General features: G+C 55.3%; 3 protein-coding genes across 11 annotated transcripts; 2 read left to right on the plus strand and 1 right to left on the minus strand.

Moving 5' to 3' along the window:
- Positions 34-9,512, plus strand: ATG9A (autophagy related 9A). 5 transcript variants are annotated; one of them, XM_005676570.3, is made up of 16 exons: positions 34-188; positions 1,197-1,254; positions 1,684-1,815; positions 1,938-1,981; positions 2,506-2,570; positions 3,322-3,483; positions 3,665-3,806; positions 4,032-4,780; positions 4,860-5,013; positions 5,123-5,302; positions 5,702-5,950; positions 6,153-6,331; positions 6,437-6,554; positions 7,525-7,747; positions 7,948-8,093; positions 8,376-9,512. In XM_005676570.3, the coding sequence occupies exons 3-16, from the start codon at positions 1,713-1,715 to the stop codon at positions 8,379-8,381; spliced, it is 2,520 nt and encodes an 839-aa protein (XP_005676627.1). In that variant the 5' UTR covers positions 34-188; positions 1,197-1,254; positions 1,684-1,712; the 3' UTR covers positions 8,382-9,512. The 5 variants fall into 5 exon arrangements, with proteins under 5 accessions (XP_005676627.1, XP_013828250.1, XP_013828247.1 ...); XM_013972796.2 differs by having other exon boundaries at positions 1,200-1,254; XM_013972793.2 differs by lacking the exon at positions 34-188 and adding an exon at positions 308-555.
- On the plus strand, positions 10,053-17,680 carry ABCB6 (ATP binding cassette subfamily B member 6 (Langereis blood group)). Its single transcript, XM_005676573.3, has 19 exons — positions 10,053-10,760; positions 11,059-11,196; positions 11,443-11,629; positions 11,826-11,927; positions 12,095-12,278; positions 13,098-13,219; positions 13,725-13,834; positions 14,019-14,084; positions 14,255-14,380; positions 14,521-14,597; positions 14,686-14,749; positions 14,860-14,945; positions 15,158-15,215; positions 15,784-15,888; positions 16,312-16,486; positions 16,630-16,742; positions 16,986-17,080; positions 17,152-17,220; positions 17,408-17,680. The coding sequence occupies exons 1-19, from the start codon at positions 10,212-10,214 to the stop codon at positions 17,511-17,513; spliced, it is 2,532 nt and encodes an 843-aa protein (XP_005676630.2). The 5' UTR covers positions 10,053-10,211; the 3' UTR covers positions 17,514-17,680.
- Positions 17,785-20,656, minus strand: ZFAND2B (zinc finger AN1-type containing 2B). Of its 5 annotated transcripts, none has more exons than XM_013972816.2 (10): positions 20,578-20,656; positions 20,391-20,455; positions 20,034-20,128; positions 19,662-19,793; positions 19,382-19,533; positions 19,060-19,155; positions 18,924-18,984; positions 18,771-18,838; positions 18,412-18,484; positions 17,785-18,073 (listed from the first exon to the last, which is right to left on the minus strand). In XM_013972816.2, the coding sequence occupies exons 2-10, from the start codon at positions 20,431-20,433 to the stop codon at positions 18,020-18,022; spliced, it is 774 nt and encodes a 257-aa protein (XP_013828270.1). In that variant the 5' UTR covers positions 20,434-20,455; positions 20,578-20,656; the 3' UTR covers positions 17,785-18,019. The 5 variants fall into 5 exon arrangements, with proteins under 5 accessions (XP_013828270.1, XP_005676618.1, XP_005676620.1 ...); XM_005676561.3 differs by having other exon boundaries at positions 20,379-20,455; XM_005676563.2 differs by having other exon boundaries at positions 20,391-20,452; positions 20,578-20,642.

Raw genomic sequence — 20,663 nt, forward strand, 5'->3', positions numbered from 1 at the left:
CCACCCCCATGTTCATTGGCCAGGCTAACTGCGGCTGACAGTGAGTGGCAGACGCCAGGCCTAGCTCTCCGGGTCGGGTCGAGCCCAGTGGAGGCGACGGAGCCCCTGGAATCACCCGGGTCACCGTTCCTGAGGTGAAACGCGAGCCCGGTTACCGAAATCTCACGACCCGTGTCGGGCCTGGCCAGGTATGCCCGCGGAGTCCTAAGCGGACTTGCGGCTGGTAACGGGGGAAGGGGGCACCGCGGGCGGGGCGGAGGCGCGCAGCCGGAATGTTTTGATAGCGGGGGCGCGCGGACGGGGGCGCGCGTGAGCGGCGGAGCCGCGCGCAAGATTGTCCGCTGTTGGGAGCCGAGCCCTTGGCCTGGGGCTGGGCGATCTGGGGGCGCGCTGGGCTCGGGTCGTGGCAGCTGGGTGTAGGAAGGCAACCCAGCTCAGCTTGGGGTATCGGCTGTCGGACTGGCTCGATTCTTCCAACGTCCGCAGGAACCCCTGAGCCCGGGCCCGGCTGACACGGGCTCTATGGGCCCTGGGTCTACACTGACCCAGTGAGTGGTGAGTTCCCTGAGGGCTTGGTCAGCTTCTTAGGATCCAGGGCTCTCACTAACTCGGGGAATCCCACTGGGGCCAGGCTGGGCAGTGCTCCACAGCTTCGGTGTCTGCACTGACTGGGTGAGTGCCACCTAGATCATGCCTGTCTCCAGGACCAAGAGAACCCACAGTTGAGCCAGGATCTGAGTCTACATTGACCCAGTCAGGATATCCCATTTAGGAACTTAGCCTGCCCGCTGGGTGTTTGCTAGGGAAGCAAGAGCAGCTCCTTTTTAGGAGAGACTCTCTTCTTGGGTTTTGGATTTGGGACTTTGCAAACCCCGAAAGGTCCACCTAATTCCTGAGGCTAAGGTGGGGCATGGAGAAACAGTCCAGCCCTGTACAGACTCAGTCTCGACGGGTTCATTAAGCCACAGCACAGGACCCTACAGTTGAATGAGTGGCCTCATATGTTACAACCAGAGGAAGTGTGCATAGCCTTAGGCTAGGAGGGGTGCCTCTTTCTCACTGCAGCCTCCCTGCCCCTTGCTTGGCTTCCCCTGAGCAGGGTTGGGAAGTTTGGTGGGGGTTGGGGGGAGTGGTAGGGTTGGGTTTATTTCTGTTCCCACTCCCCACTCTCTGGGGCCTGACACCTTCTCCTCCAGCAGCTGCAGAGCCAGGGCATCGAGGGCTGGAGTGGAGCTGACACTGTCCATGGAGCTGGTAGGGCCATGTGCTTATCTCAAACCTCTGTTTACAAAGTGCTTCCAAACTGCTAGTCTCTTGGGAGACCAGAGTTTCTCTAGGAGGGGAGTGGGAGGGCCCCTTCTCTCCACTGAATAGAAGATGAAACAGACCCTGCCGCCTACCCCCCCCAAAGGGGCAGAGTCTGTCTTCAGGCCAGCAAGGCCTCAGTAGACACTCAGTAAAGGCTACGGGAATGACTGACCTCATTGGTCAGTGAGTGTCTCCCAAGCCCTAAGCATGTTGCTTTCATTGGGGTACTACTCTTCCTCTGCCTTTGATCCAAGACGACTAGTAGTGGAGACCAAGCCCAAGGATTCTTTCTCATTCATTTCTGTCCTAGTAGGCAGGGAAGAAGATGAAGGCAGAAGGTCTAAACCTGGGTCTCTCTTTCCTCTGTATCCACAGGTGGACAGGGTGGACAGGGGGCGGTGGTGATGGCGCAGTTTGACACTGAATACCAGCGCCTAGAGGCCTCCTACAGCGATTCACCCCCTGGAGAGGAGGACCTGTTGGTGCATGTTCCTGAGGGGAGCAAGTGTGAGTTCTTGGACAGGACAGCCAGAACTGGGACTTGGGGGGAGATTTGGTGGAGGGACGCTGAGGGAGCAAGGGGCTTCCATTTCTTCGGGGCTCTGACATCTCTGCTCCTGTACCCACAGCACCTTGGCACCACATCGAAAATCTTGACCTCTTCTTCTCTCGAATATCCTTTGTGTCTCTGTGTTGGAGCTCTTGAACTTTCAGTCCCTCTCTAAGCCAGGCCCCTTGAGGGGAAGAACTTGGTGTGGGTTTGGCTCTAATCCCTCAAAGGAGAATGGAGTGCACCTTGAACCTAAACAGAGGCTAGGGAAATAATGACAGTTATAAATAATAATATCCTATATCTATTAAGAGCCATGTGTGTTGTACTTTGTACTATTAATTTATAAGGAGCCTCTCTGAGGGTGATTCTCTTGATGGTGTGCTAATAATTGTAATAATTAATGTCTTTTTGATTTTGTGTCAGTTCTTTGTTAAATACTTTACATGCACTATCTCAGACCTAACAATCCTATAAGACAGGTGCTATTATACTACTACAGACAGAAGCTTAGAGAGGTTAAGTAACTTGGCCAGAGTCACACAGCTCAAAAGTCAGAAAGCCAGGACTTCATCTCAGGTACATGACACCAAAGTATGTGCTTTTAACTGCTGTCTCTACCAACCACTTTTTCTTAACAATTGCACGTTTATAATCTACACCAGAAGAATGGTTTCACTTGTATGCTCATCGGGGAGATCTTTGAGCTCATGTAAGTACAAGGGACGGATGGTGCGGTGAAGGAACACATCACAGTGTTTCCTGTCTCTGAGCTCAACTCCTGGCCCAAACTGCCAATGCAGCTAGGTGCAAGGCTCCAAACTGCAACCTTTATAGTTTAAGCCTGGGTGTGGCACCACGTTTTACAGCCTTATCTTTTTTAATCACCCTTACAAGGAAGGCTTTCCAAGTCCTGTCTCTTCCACAGAGAGAATTCAGACTCATCAGAGCTCCAGTAGAATGAGCATGGTTCAGTCAGGAGGTATCAGATGCCAGATGCTTACTTGAGAAAAATGTCTCTGTTCTGCCTTGGATGTACCTTAGACCCACTGCTGAGTAGAGGGGCTTCTGGGAGCCATATGGCTTTGCCAAAGAGTAAAGGGTGGAAAACCTGCCCTCCTTAAGAGAAGAATTTAAATCTGCAAAGGGGTTCTATAATCTCAACAGGAAATCAGGGACCGGGGACCAGAGACCACACAGTCTAAAACCTTTGAAAGAGTGAGTGTTGGCAGAGATTACCATGAGATAGAAAAGCAGGCTGATTCTGTGGTGCCTGAAGCTAGGAGCCAAAAACAGGTGCTGCCTTGGGTCTCCCGGGGCCAAGCAGTAGAGAGAGGCCCTCCATTTCTCCAGAGGCTGCTCCCTAGTCTTAGTCTGCCACTTCCAGACTCTCACTTTTTCCCGGTTATTTCACTGGTGTCTCTCTGACTCTCAGACCGCACCCCCTATGCCCAACTCCCCAGGCAGTTCCTCTTTGTGGTTGCCTTTACCACCTTCCTGGTCAGCTGTGTGGACTACGACATCCTATTCGCCAACAAGATGGTGAACCACAGTCTTCACCCGACCGAGCCCGTCAAGGTCACTCTGCCAGATGCCTTTCTGCCTGCCCAAGTCTGTAGTGCCAGGTGAGCACTGCAGGTCAGAGGGCACTAGAGCCTGTAGTTCAGCTAGCAGGTGGGGGATGGGGTGTGAGGCAGTAACATTACCCAGAACACAGGTTCAGCCTCTCCGAATCTTTCAGGACAGCAGCATTTCCGCCCAGAGGCCTCAGGCCACTCTTCCTCCCCTTTCCTGTTCCCCCACCAGGATTCAGGAAAATGGCTCCCTTATCACCATCCTGGTCATCGCTGGTGTCTTCTGGGTCCACCGGCTCATCAAGTTTATCTATAACATTTGCTGCTACTGGGAGATCCACTCCTTCTACCTGCATGCTCTGCGCATCCCCATGGTGAGACTGGGAAGCTGGGCAGTTAGCGCCACAGTCCAGGATGTCTTCCACCGCCTGGGAAGGGTGGGGTATATTCCTGGGCACCAGGCAACCTCCTCCATCCTTGGTAGGTCAGGCAGGGTCTGCTTGAAGGCTCCCAAGGACCCCTGAGCCTCACAGCTCATGGAGGGCAAGGGGCTGAGGCAACCACCCCGCCTTCCATCCCCTGTCTCTTCCCCACCCCAGTCGGCACTTCCATACTGCACGTGGCAAGAAGTGCAGGCCCGGATCGTGCAGACCCAGAAGGAGCACCAGATCTGCATCCACAAGCGTGAGTTGACAGAGCTGGACATCTACCACCGCATCCTCCGGTTCCAGAACTACATGGTGGCGCTGGTGAACAAGTCCCTCCTGCCCCTGCGCTTCCGCCTGCCTGGTCTCGGGGAGGTTGTCTTCTTCACCCGGGGCCTCAAGTACAACTTCGAGCTGATCCTCTTCTGGGGACCAGGCTCTCTCTTTCTCAACGAATGGAGCCTCAAGGCTGAGTACAAACGTGGGGGGCAACGGCTGGAGCTGGCCCAGCGCCTCAGCAACCGTATCCTGTGGATCGGCATTGCCAACTTCCTGCTGTGCCCCCTCATCCTCATCTGGCAGATCCTCTACGCCTTCTTCAGTTACGCTGAGGTGCTTAAGCGGGAGCCAGGTGCCCTGGGTGCGCGCTGCTGGTCGCTCTACGGCCGCTGCTACCTCCGCCACTTCAATGAGCTGGAGCATGAGCTGCAGTCCCGCCTCAACCGAGGCTACAAGCCTGCGTCCAAGTACATGAATTGCTTCTTGTCACCACTGCTGACACTGCTGGCCAAGAACTGCGCCTTCTTCGCTGGCTCCATCCTGGCCGTGCTTATTGCCCTCACCATCTATGATGAAGACGTGCTGGCTGTGGAACACGTCCTCACCACCGTCACACTCCTGGGGGTCACCGTGACCGTGTGCAGGTGGGCCAGGGCAGCAGGGGGGAGCAGGCTGGCATTTCCGGGAAGGGCTTCCGTCTCACCACAGCCCTGATCCCACCAGGTCCTTTATCCCGGACCAGCACATGGTGTTCTGCCCTGAGCAGCTGCTCCGCGTGATCCTCGCTCACATCCACTACATGCCTGACCACTGGCAGGGTAATGCCCACCGCTCGCAGACCCGGGACGAGTTTGCCCAGCTCTTCCAGTACAAGGCAGTGAGTGGAGTTGGAGTCAGGGCCTGCTAGAGACTGGCTGACAGCTTGGTGCCAAGGGCTGGTCTCCTTTCTGCTCTCTTGTGACCTCAGTCCCTTTCTTCCTCTCTAGGTGTTCATCCTGGAGGAGTTACTGAGCCCCATTGTCACACCTCTCATCCTCATCTTCTGCCTGCGTCCACGGGCCCTGGAGATTATAGACTTCTTCCGCAATTTCACCGTGGAGGTTGTCGGTGTTGGAGACACCTGCTCCTTCGCTCAGATGGATGTTCGCCAGCATGGGCATCCCCAGGTATTAGGAAAGGCGGGGGGGAGGCAGTTGGCCAGAGGTGATGCTGGCCTATGCAGCATTTTGGGGCAAACTGCAAAAAGATACCCCTTCTGAGCCAACGAATCACAAAGTGGCAGCCCTGCACCAGGGCACACACGGCTTTGTAAACAGGAGCCTGGACTGGATTATAGCCTTAAACTTGTACCCTTGGCCAAGCTCCCCTGAGAAAGGCACAAACCAAGCAGCTAGCATAGTATGTGGCTACTCTTAGGGTGGCCACTAGGGCCCCTGGACGAGATACAGCAGTGCACTGTGGTCTCTGTCCTCCAGGGGCAAGGCCTCCCCCCTCCACCGCAGGAAAAGTACCAAAAGGGCTTCTGTAAGGGGCCAGTCCTGCTCACTGCAGCCTCCCTTGTGCAGTGGCTGTCCGGTGGGCAGACGGAGGCCTCAGTGTACCAGCAGGCCGAGGATGGGAAGACAGAGTTGTCACTCATGCACTTTGCCATCACCAACCCTGGCTGGCAGCCACCACGTGAGAGCACGGCCTTCCTAGGTTTCCTCAAGGAGCAAGTTCAGCGGGACGGAGCAGCTGCTGGCCTTGCCCAAGGGGGTCTGCTCCCGGAAAATGCCCTCTTTACGTCCATCCAGTCCTTACAATCCGAGTCTGAGGTGCGTTCCTAGGGACTAGGATATGATGGGCAGAGTGGACGCCAGGAGCTGGGACTTGAGGGTGTGGGGCAGAAGGGTCCACCCTGTCAGTTTCCTTCTCTCTATTCATTCAGTCTGTGCCACTGGGTTCTAATGTGCAGAGTCCTGGGGGACCAGAGGCCTCCCTGTGCCCTGAGAATTCTACCACCCTTTTTATTCACAGCCACTGAGCCTTATTGCAAACGTGGTAGCCGGCTCATCCTGCCGGGGTCCCCCACTGCCTAGAGACCTGCAGGGCTCCAGGCACAGGGCTGAAGTCGCCTCTGCTCTGCGCTCCTTCTCACCTCTGCAGCCTGGTCAGGCTCCCACGGGCCGGGCTCCCAGCACCATGACAGGCTCTGGGTGAGTAGCAGCGGGCCATGAGGGGAGGGTGTGGCAGTACCCCCAGCAGTTTGTGCCGGTCTCAGAAATGTTGATGACTGCTGTCTGTGCTGGTGGTGGGGACAGGGTGGATGCCAGGACAGCCAGCTCCGGGAGCAGCGTGTGGGAAGGCCAGCTGCAGAGCCTGGTGCTGTCAGAATATGCATCCACTGAGATGAGCCTACATGCCCTCTACATGCACCAGGTGAGTGGGCAGGAAGGGGCAGGGCCGTAGAACCAAGATGGCAACTGAAAATAGAATAGAGGGTTTTAGACGTGGAGAAGCAAGACATGGGCTCGAATCCCTTCTCGGCCATTTACCTGCTCTGCAATTTTCATTCCCCATATTTCCTCTTCCTATCCTTTTCAGACAAGCTTACTTTCACCCAGGGCTTTTCCACACTTGTGGTTTCCCCTGCTAAGAATCCGCTTCCCTGACATAGCCGCATGGCTCCCTCCTTCTCATTCAGAACTGTACCATCTCTGGCCACCCTGAGTAAAAGCCTCCCTTGCCTAGGGATCTGAATCTTCCAGTTCTGTTTTTCTCTCCATAGCATTTAGCATCATCTGACACTGTATTTTTTCCCTATTTATTGGTTTATTGTCTGTCTCCTCCCACCCCATCCAAGTATATAAGCCCCAGGGAGTTGGGGTTTTTGACTATTTTGTTTACTGCTGTATCCCCAGCACCTAAAAGAGCTCCTGGCACTTAGATTCACAAACAGTTTATTCTGGAATCAGATGACTGGGGAAAATGAGAGCCATTACAATCTGTGCACAGGCTTGTTCCTGGAATCTGCTGAGAATTTAACTTGGAAAACATTACATGTATGTTACATGTTATTAACACGACAGGTACTCTGAGTGAGTGGTTCTAGATGAGGCAATATAAATCAGAACTGGCCAATACCATGGTGGAGAGTAACTATTTCAGATATTTTTCTGTCCCCAACTGCTTCCCTGTGGCTCAGCGAGTAAAGAATCCACCTGCAATGCGGGAGACCTGGGTTCAATCCCTGGGTTGGGAAGATGCCCTGGAGAAGGAAAGGCTACCCACTCCAGTGTCCTGGCCTGGAGAGTTCCACAGACTGTACAGTCCATGGGGTAGGAAAGAGTCAGACACAACTGAGTGACCGCACTTTCTGTCCCCAACTAACGAATTTCCCACTTCTCAGCTCCACAAGCAGCAGGCCCAGGCTGAACCTGAACGGCATGTGTGGCACCGCCGGGAGAGTGATGAGAGTGGGGAGAGTGCCCCTGAAGAGGGGGGCGAGGGGGCCCGGGCCGCCCAGCCTATCCCCCGCTCTGCCAGCTATCCCTGTGCTGCACCCCGGCCTGGAGCTCCTGAGACTGCTGCCCTGCATGGGGGCTTCCAGAGGCGTTATGGAGGCATCACAGGTATGCACTGGGGGTACAGAAGACAGAGCTTTCAGGGAAGAGTGGTCCTTCTGGGGCCTCTAGGGGAGGAAAGAGGTCAGAGGGACTAGACCCAAGAAGACTAGTCCCTCCCTGGCGCCTCCAACTCCCCCAGTAGCCCCAGAGCCTGTCTCCTCATTCCTGTCTGTGTGCAGACTAAGAGTACTCACTTGTGTCTGTAGATCCTGGCACAGTGCCCCGGGCTCCCTCTCACTTCTCTCGGCTGCCCCTGGGAGGATGGGCTGAAGATGGGCAGTCAGCATCAAGGCACCCGGAGCCTGTGCCTGAAGAGGGCTCAGAGGATGAGCTCCCCCCTCAAGTGCACAAGGTAAGGGCTCCAAGACCTGAAACCGACAGCCAGAAGTAGTAACTTCCAGGCTGAGGTCAAGCTTCTCATGTGAAGGGAGGTGGCCTCCTGAGCAGATGACACTGCAACTTCTCCAAAGTAGACTTCCTTCTCTCCCCTCACCAACTATGAAACCCAGGACTTGATTTTTCCTTTGCTTACCTGCCCCAGAATCAAATTTTCCTTTTCCTTTATCTCCAGGCCTCTGTTGTGTAAGCAGATTGCTGAAGACCATCTCCATCACCAACCCATTTCTCTCCACAGGTATAGACGAGGCGGAGGAGGGTCCCTATGCCTCAGGATGGAGGCCATCGTTGCCCTGCCGTCCCAGAGGAGGGTCCCTGTGCCCCAGGATGGAGGCCATTGCTGCCCTGCCATCCCATCCGTCCGTCATGGAGGGCTCCCGAGTGCTGCCTGGCTCCATGCGTGTGGTGTTTGTGTGTCCGTGCCTGGCCAAGGGAGGTGCCAATGCTGGGCTCGCCACAGCCCCAGGAGAGAGACGGGGGGCCTGGGAAACAGGGCACACGGGACTCTAGCCTCATCCCCAGGACCCCCCTTGGCTCAGAGTGTGGTGCTAGAAACTGGTCCCCAGCCCAGCCCCAGTATTGCCACCTTTGCACCCACCCCTGCAAGTCTCCAGAGGACTCCCCACCCCAGAAGCTGCCAAGCAGGGAGAAGGTGTGCCAACTGTGGAGTGGGAAGGTTGGGCCTGGACCGTCAACCTCTGCAGCCTCCTTCCCCACCCCCGAACAGATGAGCAGCTCAGGCTGTGGCCCTTACCTCACCCCCAGTTCTATCCCAGCGCTGCAGCCTGCTCACCTCTCCCCTGCTTCCTGCACATACATCACTGGCATGTTTGCCACTTGCTCCCTTTCTGTTCCCTTGCTCCCCCCTTCTGTTCAGCTTTTGCTTTGTGTTGGTGTGGAGGCTTTAGCTCCCAGCTCCCCTCATGCTATCTTTTGACACTAAGAAGGAAGGTTTCTAAACTGTGGAGCAGGGATGGAAAGTCTTTGCTGTCTTCTCCAACTTTTTAGGATGGGCCCCTGGGAGACTCGAGGCCTTCCTGGCCCCCATTGCTGCTTATTGTACTCCGTACCACCTGCACATGGGATGGAAAGGGCCGGAGTGTGACCTCGGCTGTCTGTCTCCCAGCAAGAGCGCTCTGGCCTGCATCCCGCTGTTCCGAGAGGGGGATGCAGGGGCGACAGGATGGCTTCGCCCTCGGCTTTGGGCTGCCGCATTGCATGCTGGGACCCAGCTCCTTTCCCTCCCCCCGCCCCCCTTCCCCAGCTCGGGTCGGCTGTGGGTGAGCGGTTGAACTACCCAGCCGAACTTACAGCGGAATGGGGTGGGGGACCGTGTACAGCTTGACAACCTTTAATAAAGAAGGGACTGACTAGGTCGCGGCTTGTTGTCCCGAGCGGCCAGGTTTTGGGGGGGCAGGAGGGATGGGGTGTCTGTGAACCACCCAGGTGGCTGGGAACTGCCCGTGAGAAAGCTCTCCGCCCCGTGAGAAAGCTGGTCTATGCGATCACTTGGATCTACCGACCTAGCGGGCGAGCAGAAGGGCAGCTTTCCGAACCACGGTTCCTTGGAGGTCAAGGACTCCGGCAGGACGTGCGGTCAGATTTCCCGCCCTGAGCACGTGACTATGCCGGCTCCGCCCGTCTATTTTGCCCTTCCCTGCGTGCGCCATCCCCCTCACCCCCCTTTCGGAGACTCTCGCCCAATGGGGACCTGGGTAGGGGCCAGGGGCAGCCCTGGTGGGCGGGGCTGCTGAGGAAGAGAGTCGGCGGAGTCGGACGTTGAACACTCCCGTGGGCTCGGACCCGGCCGGAGGGTGCCGTGCCCCGATCACCGGCCGAACGGCGGAGACAGCGTACGTGCCCGGCGTGAGTGCGTGGCGGCGGCGCGTGCGCGAAGCGAGTGAGTGGTGTGGCCGGGTCCACGTGCGACCCTGCCCAGCGACCCCCGCGGCTCAGCGCCCAGAGGATCCATGATCCGAGATACTCCGGATTCTGCGCCCCGCCCCGAGCGGCCGCCGCTCCAGTTCTCCCGTCCCTTAGTCCCCGCAGTCTCGGTTGGTGGCCACGCATTGCCATGGTGACTGTGGGCAACTTCTGTGAGGCCGAGGGACCCGCGGGTCCGGTCTGGGCGAAGGGTGGGCTCAGCCCCTGCTTCTTCTTCACGCTCGTGCCCTCGACTCTGATGGCCCTAGGGGCCCTGGCCTTGGTGCCGGCTTTTCCCTGCAGACGGCCGGAGCGGCCTGGTGGCACCGACAGGGTGTCTTGGGCTGCCGGCCCTCGCGTCGCTCCCTACGTGCTGCAGCTGCTTCTGGCCACAGTTCAGGTAGCGCTGCCCCTAGCTGGCCTCGTTGGCCGGGTGGGCACTGCCCAGGGTTCCCCACTACCAGGCTACCTTTTCCTGGCTTCTGTACTGGGGACAGTGGCCAGCGCCTGTGGTCTCGCGATGCTCGTGACAGAACGGAGCCAGGCACTGCAGAAGCTGGCAATGGGCGTCTGGATCAAGTTCAGGCACAGCCCAGGTCTCCTGCTCCTCTGGACTGTGTCTTTTGCAGCGGAGAATTTGGCCCTGGTGTCTTGGAACAACCCACAATGGTGGTGGGCAAGGGCGAACTTGAGCCAGCAGGTGAGGGACCTCGTAGGGGGAGGGGGAAGCCTGGCGTGTCTGCTCACATTGCTTCCACGCTTTTCAAATGCCTTTAAGAAAGGGAAGAAAGGAGGGGCCAGTGCTGCTGGGAGCTGATAGCCAGCTGGTGGGGAGTGGCGGTGCTGAGTCACTGTAGACTTTTTTAAAGCCTATTAGATGCTGGGCCCCTGAAGAGGACCTGGGTGTGTGTACTACCCCAGTGCCCAGCTGTGTTACAAGGAGTGAAAATGGGACTTTGGCCCTCAGTGATAGTCTCCCCGCCTATGTTTAATTCTAGGTTCAGTTTAGCCTGTGGGTGCTGCGGTATGTGGTCTCCGGAGGGCTTTTTGTCCTGGGGCTCTGGGCCCCTGGACTTCGACCGCAGTCTTACACCTTGCGGGTCAATGAAGATGATCAAGATGTAGAGAGGAGCCAGGTACACCTCAATTTCTAAAACTTAGGGTCTATTGTAATTCCATTCCCCGTCATCATTTCTTCTCACCTTAATAACTCACTTCTTTCCTAAATCTGAATCCCTGTTAGCCTTTCTGAGCCCATCAGGGGTCACCTGTGGGTCCAAGTTACCTGGGAGCTATAATCCCATATGTTTTCCTTAGGGGGTTTCTGGCTAATGCCGTTTTGATTTCTGAGCTCCCCTCCCCTACATGTTTCACCATCCTAGGTTCCATCAACAGAGGGGCCATCGAGGTCTACCTGGCGAGATCTAGGCAGGAAGCTCCGCCTACTGAGTGGCTACCTGTGGCCTCGGGGGAGTCCAGCTCTGCAGTTTGTTGTGCTCATCTGCCTGGGGCTCATGGGGTTGGAGCGGGGACTGAACATGTTGGTACCCATCTTCTATAGGGACATAGGTGAGGGGGAGAAGGAGGAGGTCAGCTTAGCTCTCTGGTCCTTCATTGGCCTGGATGGTGGTGGAGACTAGCCCAGGGAAGTGTGACAGAGTTGAGAACTGGGTGGTCAGTAGAGGCTGTGGCTGGTGCCTAGGGCAGTTTCTCCCAAAGAGAGTGCTAGGGTCTCTGAGTGGGGTTGGACTCATTTTCTCCATAGTGAACTTGCTGACCCAGAAGGCACCTTGGAACTCCCTGGTCTGGACGGTCATCATCTATGTCTTCCTCAAGTTTCTCCAGGGGGGTGGCACTGGCAGTACAGGTATGAGGGACTCTGCTCTCACCCTGGTTGGTATTGGCCACTGTCCTTCCTCCCACAGGCGTCCCTCCCCCAGCCCCCTTGGTGCTCTCAGACCTTTCACATCTTGCTGCTGGGCTGACGTCATTGGGCTGCTCAGCCCTACCGAGGCCTTCCCTGGCTCCCCGCAGGCTTCGTGACCAACTTGCGCACGTTCCTATGGATCCGGGTGCAGCAGTTCACCTCGAGACAGGTGGAACTGCGCCTCTTCTCCCATCTGCACGAGCTTTCACTGCGCTGGCACCTGGGGCGCCGCACAGGGGAGGTGCTGCGGATCGTGGACCGGGGCACATCCAGTGTCACGGGGCTGCTCAGGTGCCATGCCAATGGAAAGGAATTGCGGGAGGGCAGGCCTGGGGAAGCAGGTGGAGGGGCTGTCAGGACAACCCACCCAGCTGGAGGAGTTGCCTCTCTGTCCTCTTTTTTTTCTTAAATTATAAAATTAGCATACACATGCCCTCAGAATTCCAGTAAAGCAGACAGAACAAATCTCTCTTGAATTCCACTCACTAGAGGTTCCCAGTCTGTATAGTATGTAGAGTTCTGCTTTTTTGCATTTTTTTACATATGGACATGTAGAACTAGTAGGTATTGTGGAGGTGTTTCTTAAAACAGATGGTAGCATGATGTAGGCATCGTTTCTCAGAATGGCTTTATTATCAAAATGTTAGGGAGATGTATTCTTATCTGGGCTTCCCTGGTGGCTCAGTGGTAAAGAATCTGCCTTCCAAGCAGGAGACACAGGTTCAGTCTCTGGGCTGGGAAGATCCCCTGGAGAAGGAAATGGCAACCCACTCCAGTATTCTTGCCTGGAGAATTCCATGGACAGAGGAGCCTGGCATGCTATAGTCCACAGGGTTGCAAAGAGTCAGACACGACTTAGTGATTAAACAACAACATTCTCATTCATACGTGAAGATCTTTCTCATGCATTGTAATTGATCCAAAGCATTCTATAGTTTGGGCATGCTATGGTTTATTTAGCCATATATAAGGGGCATTGATTCTTAAGGGGCATTTAGCTTGACTCTAGTCTGTTGCTATGGAAAACAAAACACTGTCGAAATCCTCCTAGGTAGAGTTGCTGGCTCTGAGCCCTTAAACTATTCTTCATCGCTTGACTTTGCCTCCTAGCTACCTAGTATTCAACATCATCCCCACACTGGCCGACATCATCATTGGCATTGTCTACTTCAGCACGTTCTTCAATGCTTGGTTTGGCCTCATTGTGTTCCTGTGCATGGGTTTTTACCTTGGTGAGTGATGAGAGATGGCTTGGTGAAACCATCTCCCTGAACCATTTATGGAGTGCCTTGAACATGAGTCCTGCCCCGACTCAGATGGCCCAGCTTTGAGAGGCTGTAGATCAGTGGGCTCCAATCGGCTCCTGCTGCTCCCCACTGTGATGGATGAGCATCCTCTGTCAAGGAAACCCCAGCTCTCCCTAGGGAAGGACATCCTGGTCACTTTAGATTCCCGCTGTGAACCTCAAGTCAAGGAGGAACTTCATGTGATAGGATGCAGCTTGCCTCCATTGGTTCACAAAAACTGTTTTCACACAGGCTTTATGCAGACTGTGATGATGTCTTGGACACAGCCCCTTCCCTCAGGGAGCTTAAGACTCCCACCCTTGGGAATCTGGGTCCCTGGGTTATAGCACAGGGTTAGTGTACGCGTGACTAGCAGCAGACATACACATCGTCTCTGCTGCTGGGAGTGACTTGCTCTCTTCTCCTTCCTCTCCCTTCTGTCACTCTCTAGCCCTGACCATTGTGGTCACTGAGTGGAGAACAAAGTTTCGACGGGCTATGAACATGCAGGAGAATGCTACCCGGGCCCGGGCTGTGGACTCTTTGCTAAACTTTGAGACGGTAACAGAGACCTCGGTGGCAGTTTTGTGAGGTTTGGAGATGTAGAGGAGTGTGCCTGGGGTCGTTGGGGCCGAAAAGGAGCAGGGAGGGTGCGAAGTGTGCTGCTTACAATCAGGGAGGAGGGATGGAGAATGGAGCTGAAAGCTGTGGCTGTGTGAAACAGCGCTGGTTTGAAATTCATCAGGTGAAGTATTACAATGCAGAGAGTTATGAAGTGGAACGCTATCGTGAGGCCATCATCAAATATCAGGTGAGGATGCTGGTTTGAGGCCTACTGAGAGCAACAGCCGGGACTTGTGGAATCACCAGGCCTGAGAGGAGTAAAATTTGGGCTGTGAGGTTGATGTGCCTGGGCTCAGGTTGGGATTTGGTGACTGTCAACATGTGTATGACATTCCTTCCTGTTTGTCATTGCCCAAGAGTTTAGAGTGGAAGTCAAATGCTTCACTGGTTCTACTAAATCAGACCCAGAACCTGGTGATTGGCCTTGGGCTCCTTGCCGGCTCCCTGCTTTGTGCCTACTTTGTCACTGAGCAGAAGCTACAGGTGAGGGAATCGTCCTGGGCCTGGGGGCTTTGTCTAGGCCATCAGGTTCACAGGTGGGAAGGAGGTAGGGGGTAGCTAGTGGGCAGGGTGACAGCCCAACAGTCTCCTGTGACCCAGTTCTCATCCCTGGATGTCCACAGGTCGGGGACTTTGTGCTGTTTGGCACCTACATCATCCAGCTGTACATGCCTCTCAACTGGTTTGGCACCTACTACAGGTAACCTGATGCCAGCCCTCACCTGTCCAGGATGCAGTGTTATCTCCCCAGCTCCCAGGAGGAGCTCCAACTAGCCCTCTTCTTGCAGGATGATTCAGACCAACTTCATCGACATGGAGAACATGTTTGACCTGCTGAAAGAGAAGACAGAAGTGAGTGAGGAGAGAGGAGTGGGTTTGTAGGGAGTGGGAGCTGGCGTGGTGTTCCTCATGTCTGTAAGGTACCAGGCCTGTAATGGCACACAATGGTGGCACTCTCCCAGGTGAAGGACCTTCCCGGCGCAGGGCCCCTTCGTTTTCAGAGGGGTCAGATTGAGTTTGAAAACGTGCACTTCAGTTATACTGATGGGTGAGCCCCTCCCCTTCCACTGTCCTGCAATCCCCTTTCCCATGTCCATTTACACACTGCTCCTCCCCTTGCCCTGCCCCCCACTTCTCAGCTCACCACCATCTGGGAAGACAGTCTGAGCGAGAGGTGGCAGGGCCCAGTAGTAGTTCTAGTGGTGGAGGGGACCCTGGCAGTATAGCCAGCCTACCGACCATGCTCACCGTTCCTTGCAGGCGAGAGACCCTGCAGGATGTGTCCTTCACCGTGATGCCTGGACAGACACTGGCCCTGGTGAGAGGGGACCCAGCCAGCTGACCCAGACTCCTTGAGCTTCCCTTATTCCAGTGCCCATGGTAGCTGGGGACCCAGGCTGTGGAGGTCAGAGGGCCCTGTCTTATTGGGTCACAGGACTGAATGTGGCAGCCTCCATGGACATTGGTGGCCTCTTGGAGAGAAAGCCTTCAGCCAACAGGCCTGAGAATGTTTTTCCATCCTTTTTTTAAAAAAATTGTTTTTTTGGTTGTGGTGGGTCTTAATTGCTATGTGAAGGCTTTCTCCAGCTGCAGTGAGCAGGAGCTACTCTGTTGCAGTGCACAGGCTTCTCATTGTGGTGGCTTCTCCTGTTACAGAGCACAGGCTTCAGGCACATGGGCTTCAGGAGTTGCAGCATGCAGGCTCAGTAGTTATGGCTCTCGGGCTCTAGAGTACAAGCTCAGTAGTTGTGGTGCATGGGCTGAGGTGCTCCAAGACATGTGGAATCTTCCCAGACCAGGGAGCAAACTCATGTGCCCAGGTGGGCAGATTCTTAGCCACTGCACCACCAGGGAAGTCCTTTCTCCCTCTCTTTTTCATGCAACAGGTGGGCCCATCAGGAGCAGGGAAGAGCACAGTTTTGCGTCTGCTGTTTCGCTTCTATGACGTCAGCTCTGGCTGCATCCGAATAGATGGGCAGGATGTTTCACAGGTAAGGATGCTCGGGGGAAGACTATAATTTAGGGGCCCATATGTCAAAGAACGGTGGGTGCTGGGCATCCAGGGAGTAGAGAAAGAGCTGTCACCCCTGCAAAAAGCTGGGTCAGGAGACATCAGCCTTTCTAGTGGCACATGGTCTGTATAAGGAAAGTAGTCACGGGAGTGATTCCTAGGATGCCGTATGAGGCACAAAGATCTGCAGCCATCTAGGGCAGCAGGGAGAAAAAATGAATTTTCTATCAATGGGGAAACAGAGTTAGAGAGATTAAGTGATTTGCCCACACAGCCGGGGTCTGAGGAGGTGAAAGCAGGACTCTCACACAGAGTCTCATCCCACGTGCTTCCCACCAGCCCATCCTACCTTCCAGGCCTGGAGGGATCTCACAGGCCAGAGTATATGGTCTTTTGGCCCCAGGTGACCCAGACCTCTCTCCGGTCTCACATTGGAGTCGTGCCCCAGGACACTGTCCTCTTCAACGACACCATTGCCAACAATATCCGCTACGGCCGCATCACAGCTGGGAACGACGAGGTGAAGGCTGCGGCTCAGGCTGCGGGCATCCATGACACCATCATGGCTTTCCCTGAAGGTGAGCCTCCCCTTCAGGGTCTCTCCCTGCCCAGTTCAGGCCTATTACTGCCTCTGACCTCCATTCTACCCCGTCCTTGCCCACCTGGTCGCAGAAACCAAGTGTAGTACGTGTGACTTGAGAGAGGTGGGCAATTTCCACAGGGTATGATACCCAGGTGGGCGAGCGGGGACTGAAGCTGAGTGGTGGGGAGAAACAGCGTGTTGCCATCGCTCGCACCATTCTGAAGGCTCCAGACATTGTTCTGCTGGACGAGGTGAGGGCCCTGAGATGCCTTACCCCACTCCTTCCTCCCTGAGCCTGTGCCCAGCCATTCCTGCTGAGCACCGTTCTTTGTGTAGAGAGCCAGCACCAATGCATGTTTCACAAAAACACTTCTCAGTTTTCAAGCGCAAAACAAGGTCCTTTTTGATTCCTGAGGCCTCGGCCAGCCACTTGCATCCTCCTCCTACCAGGGGTCTGGTGGGATGGACAGTTTTACCTAAGTCCCTCTCTGTAGGCAACGTCTGCGTTGGATACCCATAATGAGAGGGCCATCCAGGCTTCTCTGGCCAAAGTCTGTGCCAACCGCACCACCATCGTGGTGGCACACAGGTATGGAACGGGCAGCAGGTGGAGGGGCCCCCTCGGGTGTTGTGGTGGGTGACTGACCTCTGACCTCTCAGGCTCTCTACGGTGGTCAGTGCTGACCAGATCCTCGTCATCAAGGATGGCCGCATTGTGGAGCGAGGACGGTAAGGGACACAGCATGATAAACAGGGATGGGCCTCTGAAGTGGGGGCCCCAAGGAAAGGTCGTGGAATCCCAGGGGTTTCTGGAAGGATCTCCCTCACCAGTTCCTTGTCATCTCAGACTGGTGGTGAGGACTCTTGGGGTACAAATAACAATTGGTTGGGACTTACATTTTTCTCCTTGCCCCAGGCATGAGGCTCTATTGTCCCGAGGTGGGGTGTATGCTGACATGTGGCAGATACAGCAGCAGGGACAAGAAGTCTCTGAAGATACCAATTCCCAGACTAAGGCATGATGACAAAAGTTGTGGCCACTTCCTTCCTGAAGGATAACTCTGAGGGGAATACACAGTATCCCTCTTCCCTGCCATGTTTCATCCTGGTCTTGGTGCTAGCTACAGTGATGGAACGGGGACTTTCAGAAGAGTATTGTGGGGAAATAAAAGCGTGGACTGTGTTAGGATCACTATGACTTTGCGGTGTGGGGAACTACAGCAGGTCAGATGAGCATTCTTGATGGGACTCTTCTGTTTTTGATTGGAAAAGAGAAAGACACACACCACTTTGTTGTCTTACAGACTGCCCATCCTTTATTGTTTCTAGCCTGTCTCCCTGCCCCCTATACATGGAGGGGAGCCCCAGTATATGGGGGATGACAAGATGCAGGGGGGCCGAGTGGGACCTGGCCAGGGAGCAGTTCAGAGCAGCTCACTCCCATGCAGCTGGAGCAGCCAGCAGAGCCCTCTGTAGGCTCAGCTCCACATGCTGTTTCTCCAGATGCTCCCTGGAGGTGGCCTCCATGTCACTCCTCTTCGTCTTCACTCTGGCTGCTCTGGGCCTCCTTTCCCTGTGGACCCTAGAGGTGCGAGGGCCACAGTCTTCCTCAGCTGAGCCTCCCTCCCCAAGCCCAGGGCCCTAGCACAGGCTGCAGTTGGACGGCTTCAAGCTGCGGCTTTGAGCCTGGAGCAGGGGGAAGGGAAGGAGAGGAAGACAGGGTGCAACGTCAAGGAAATGAGGGACAGTCCTTACTGCAGAGCTCAGCATGGGCTATGAGTGGAATCATAAGGAAAACAAAAGGATAAACACCACCGTAAACTCAACCACTTGGAAGAACACCCTCCCTGCCTTCCCCCCTACCCTGCAAACTCCTTACTTACTCCCAGCACAGGGCCCATCTCTATGCCGTCCTCATACCTGCTGCTGTCGGTATTCTGCCTCACTGGCCGATAGTGCTTGTGCTAAAGCTAAGTCTTCTTCCTCCTGAGAACTGGGAGGGAGGAACAGCTTAACTTAGTATCTAAAGTGTGAGCATCTCCTCTGTTAGGCATCACTGTGCTGAGCCCTTCTAAGTACTGTTTCAATTTTCACATGTAGGTTTTTACAGGATGTTGGTATTGTCTTCCTTTTATTGAACATATAAACATGGGCTAAAGAACTTGTCCAAGGTCATATAGTTCAAAAACTTAACTTTGAGCCCAAGTTCCTACTATCCTGCGTTGGATGATAAACTGAGCCTTCGCCCACGCCCCACCCTTTTACCAGTGAGTAGGTACCTTGGGACCTGGGGTTTGGTCTCTGCCAGGGACAGTTCCAGGGCTCGTTGCAGAGCCTCATCCTCACTCTGCAAAAGGAAAAATAAGACCAGGTGCCTTGGACTTCACTCTCTGTGGGTCTGCTTCTGTCCATCCAACCTCTGCCCCACTCACCAAGCCACTTTGCAAAGTAATCACTGGAGCAGCTGTCCGGGTTGGAGACTGAGTTGAGGCTCTATGGCAGATATTCAAGAGGCTCAGGTCAGAGATGCGAAGGGAAAAAAGGGGGAGGGGAAACAGGCAGGCCTACCTGCTGGCAGAGGAAGACGAAGGCAAGGTCTGGTTCGGGCTGGGGATGGTCTTTGTAGAAGAAGCCAGGCTTTGTGCTCTGGAGATGGCAGCCAGTCTGTAGGAAGAGACACTCTGGGCATGCCTCCAGGCACCTTTGGCTTACAAGTTCCTCCCACCCCTGACCCAGGAAGTCAGGAGGGGAGCTCCTCCAAAAGATCTGGAAAACATGCACTTGAAAGAAAAGACTCCCTAGCCAAAGGAGATAGGGTGAAGCTTCCCAACTGTTATGACAAAGGTTCATTCAGGTCCCAAAGGCAAGTAGAGAACTTGGTTGCAATTACCCTGCCCTACTGGTGGGATGCCCCTCCCCAGAGCAATCATGGTCCAGTGGGTGACGGTGCTTGATGCAGAAATTTCGGCCACAGCGGTCGCAGGTCAGTTTCATCATTTCCCGCTGCCGGCAGCCAGCGCGTTCACACTTATTGGTGAAGATCTGAGGTGGAGTAGGAAGGATTGTCTCTGCTGAGATCTCTGCTCCCTTTTCAATCCTGTCCTAACAGCTGTGCAGAGTTCCAGGCATTTGTAGTCCCAGGTGACCATGGTTGATCCTCCAACACTTACCTTACGTTTTTGTTGAGCTGGATCTGAGCGACAGTCTCGGTCAATGTGCTCTCCAACAGCTCGGTCAGGGGACTCCCCTCTGGCCACAGGAACAGGCACGTTACAGAGTGGGCATACAGGCACCTGGATATCCTATAGTTAGGGAGCAGGGTTCGGTCTGTGGCCTACTCCCAGTCCAGCCAGATCTCTGATCCTGAGAGAATCCCCCTGAAAGAACCTGGACATACCCTCCACAAACGCAAAAGAAAATAATGTTCCCAGCACTGAGCCTCAAGAAGACAATAAAGGAGGGGAAATGTGAGGCAGAGGGGTTCCGGAGATTTTTCACGCATCCTCCACCCGCCCCCTTTCATCCTCAGACCGCCCCCTCACCTTTTGGTAAGCAGATCCACAGTGATGCTGGGCGTAGGCCACATGGTCTGCGCAGAAGATGCCCGAACAGGCATCGCACTTGAGCGGCAGAAAATCTGCAGGAAATGGGTCAGACTGCAGGTCCAGTGGGACCTCGACGTTCCTGCTCACTCAAGCCTTCCACTCAGGGGCAGGAAAACGCTGCCTCACTCGGAATCAACTGCACCCTGGCCCTACTCCACCATCTCCTACGCCACGCCCCAAGCCCGAGCTCCGCCCTCCTCGGGCACTCCCAGCCCAGGAGCCCGCCACTCCGCCCAGCCCCGCCTCTCGAATGCTCCGCCCCTCACCCCTTCACCCGCTTACCCAAGCGCTTACAGCTCGGCTCCGAACAGTGAGCCCCAAGGTCCGGAAACTCCATCGCCGGGCTGGACGGGGACCTGCTGGGAGAGGACGCGATGCTGAGCTCCCCGAGGGCTTCAGCTCTGGGTCCAAATCGCGATCCCGTACTCTGGGGGGAACTCCTCGTCCCGCCCCTTCCTCTCCCCGACCCAGCCCGCTTTACCGGAGCGTCAGAGCCTCCCGGACCGCAGTTCTCACTCCTCCCTTGGCGCGCGCGGGCGCGTGACGTCATCGCGCAGGGCGGGCACG

The sequence above is a fragment of the Capra hircus genome, chromosome 2 (genome assembly GCF_001704415.2).
Source record: "Capra hircus breed San Clemente chromosome 2, ASM170441v1, whole genome shotgun sequence".
In the NCBI taxonomy this organism is placed as follows: domain Eukaryota; kingdom Metazoa; phylum Chordata; class Mammalia; order Artiodactyla; family Bovidae; genus Capra; species Capra hircus.